This window comes from Aegilops tauschii, chromosome 7 (genome assembly GCF_002575655.3).
Source record: "Aegilops tauschii subsp. strangulata cultivar AL8/78 chromosome 7, Aet v6.0, whole genome shotgun sequence".
Lineage (NCBI taxonomy): Eukaryota > Viridiplantae > Streptophyta > Magnoliopsida > Poales > Poaceae > Aegilops > Aegilops tauschii.
In genome coordinates, this window is record NC_053041.3 from 231,635,365 (window position 1) to 231,638,317 (window position 2,953).

Consider the following 2,953-nt stretch of genomic DNA (forward strand, 5'->3'; position numbering starts at 1 on the left):
TTGGCGTTGCGTAGGGGCGCTACTCTGGGCTATTTGGACGACGCGCAATAAAATTACGATTGAGAAAAAATTTCCTAACCACCCCGCGGATGTGATCTTCAAATGTCATCTCTTCTTACAGACGTGGACTCCGCTGGGGAAGGAGCGCGATGCTGAGCGCATGTCGGAGGCCATGGCGCGCATCAAGACTATCCAGGTGATGGCTAGACAAGACACGACGACTCGATGATGCTTTTGGAGCCTTCGGTGGATGTATCATGTTAGATCGGTCTTCTGCGTTGGATGATTTGGATGGTGTAATGTTGCCTTCGCGTGGAACCTTTGTTCTGTTTCGTCGTCGTCTTGGACTGAACTTGTTTTCTGCTTTTCTGAGTTGTATCCTGTTAAACTTGGTGCCTGAGGGCTTTATTAATTTAAAGCCGGACGCGTTTAGCGTCTTCGTTCCAAAAAAAAAAATCTAGCTAATATAGAAAGATCTGAAGTTAGCACCACATGTTTGTTGCATCGGGTTTCAGACCATGTCACCGAGGTTGTATTAGCAGGGCCTAACACCATTTCTGAGGAATAAAACCCATATCAAAAAATAATGTCAAATGAGGTCTAGAACATGCATCGGTTAAGTATATGCCAGCTAGTTCCATCTGAAGGATCCGCGAGTGAGCACATATATGTATGTGCATACAGACACGGTTTCCTCAGTTGATTTATACTACTGTGAAACTATATTCTTTTCATCCATCATTCTTCATCCTATTGGTTTTCAGAAATCAGACCAATAATACGTGTGTGAGTAACTTACTAGCAGCTGGATACCATTACCATTACTGGGCATATCGTCGTTTAATATTACCACAAGAGCTCCAATTGGCATCCCTCCGAATATGCTACTCATGATCTACTTTTCCCACTATAAAAAGGTAAAACATAAACAAACAGAGAGACAAACAAACAAAAACACGAACGGAAAGTGACATTTGTGTGCTGCTTCGTCGTCATGCAGGGTGAGGTTGGTCATGTCTGGTTTTTTGACTACTTTTTAGGTCACTAGTTCATGCATGGTGGCCTTTGAATAGAGTTTGCACCACATATCACCATGCTTGCAATGTGCTTCACACCTACGTGCCCTAGCTCGGCGGTCGTCGTCGTTTTTGTCCAGCTAGCTACCATCGTCGTCTCCGGCTAGTCTCCCTATATATATTTAACATGCATGCTTGCTCTCCACCATCAACCAAACAATCGCAGACGCCTCGAGTGCACTCACAGTCACACAAAGAAGATTGCATACACAGACTGCAAGGTGGAGTGAGAGAGAAAGAGAGATTTGTAGTGAGATCGAGGAGCTAGGAGCGATCATGGCGTGGAGGGAGAGCTACTTGGACCTGGTGCTGATCCCCGTGGGCCTCCTCTTCCCGATCGTGTACCACATGTGGCTGTGGCGCGCGGTCCGTCGCTGCCCGCTCCGCTCCACCATCGGCATCAACGCCGCCGCGCGCCGCCTCTGGGTGCTCTCCATGATGAAGGACAACGAGAAGAAGGCGGTGCTGGTGGTGCAGTCGCTGCGGAACGTGATCATGGGTTCCACGCTGGTGGCCACCACGTCCGTCCTCTTCTGCACCGGCGTGGCCGCCGTGCTCAGCAGCACCTACGCCGTCAAGAAGCCCATCAGCGACGCCGTCTTCGGCGCGCACGGCGAGTACATGATGGCGCTCAAGTACGTGGCCCTCCTCACCGCCTTCCTCCTCTCCTTCCTCTGCCACACCCTCGCCATCTGCACCTTCAACCAGGCCACCTTCCTCGTCAACGCCCTCTCCCACCTCTTCGCCCTCCCCGACGGCGGCCGCCACCTGCCGGTCAACAAGGAGTACGTCCTGGAGGTCCTCGACAGGGGGTTCCTGCTCAACTTCGTTGGGAACAGGCTCTTCTTCGGCGGCGTTCCGCTCCTGCTGTGGATCTTCGGGCCGGTGCTGGCGTGCCTCTGCTCCATGGTCATGATCCCGGTACTGTACAACATCGACATGGTGTACATCGAGAGAGGAAAGGGTGGCGAGGTGAGTGACAAAATGGAGATGACCGATGCCGACAGCGACTACGGCATGCAAGTCTGATCGGCCTTTGGTTCGATCGTTGGTGACACGACCGACGAGATCGACATGCAGCAAGAAACGATCGACGGATCCATGTTAATTTCATATTCAAAAAATCCATGTGCTCGCCTTCGTTTGGAACACGGGAATTGTTGTTTCATTTTCCTAAACCAATTCCGGCCAAATTTCGACAAAATTTCTGTTTCCAAAGAGGCCCTGCAAGCATGCATGCATGCATGCATGTGAGACAAGTCATCGGACAGGAAATATATGCCATTCAATTCTTGGTGGTAGTGTATGTGTGCAATTCTTGGTGGTACTAGTAGTGTATACTACTGTTCTTCACCTGTACAACGAAACTTGATGACAATTTCACATGGTATGGAGTAGTGCACGAATTTGCCACTTGGGGACAATGTCAGTGGCTCAATGCAATGTCGACGTCCATTGATCTATCTATGATTATTTTTCGAGAAGCACACAACTTTTCACCAGAGTAAGAAAAAAAAAAGCTACTCCCGAAAGTGCATTTGCAGCCCGCCCGAGGCGCAGAAATGCAGTGCATGTGCATGATCAGGAAATTGTCAAAGTGCGAAAGCGCACAAAGCACGAGCTATATTGCTATGGCGACAAAAGACGGCCATCAGTGGGCTATCATTTCCCTCTAATACAATTCGGTTCGTCTAGGTGCGGTGGCGAGAGTTCTGAAACCGACGACGTGTGATGTATGTCGCGGCTGCACGCGACAAAAGATAGCGGCTGAGTGTCTCGGTCGGAGTTGAGCTGCGCGCTGGTGAACCACGACGTCTGGCTGGGTGAACCATGGTGGTGATCTCGTCTCGGGCATTGGTGGGTGTGGTAGGTAGGTA

At 50.2% G+C, this 2,953-nt stretch overlaps 1 protein-coding gene across 1 annotated transcript; it reads left to right on the top strand.

Annotated features, from left to right (window-relative positions):
* The first annotated feature begins 1,124 nt into the window (after positions 1-1,124).
* On the top strand, positions 1,125-2,500 carry LOC109770364 (uncharacterized). The gene has a single exon (XM_020329068.3). It carries the CDS (start codon positions 1,353-1,355, stop codon positions 2,103-2,105), a length of 753 nt encoding a protein of 250 aa, XP_020184657.1. The 5' UTR covers positions 1,125-1,352; the 3' UTR covers positions 2,106-2,500.
* Positions 2,501-2,953: the final 453 nt, after the last annotated feature.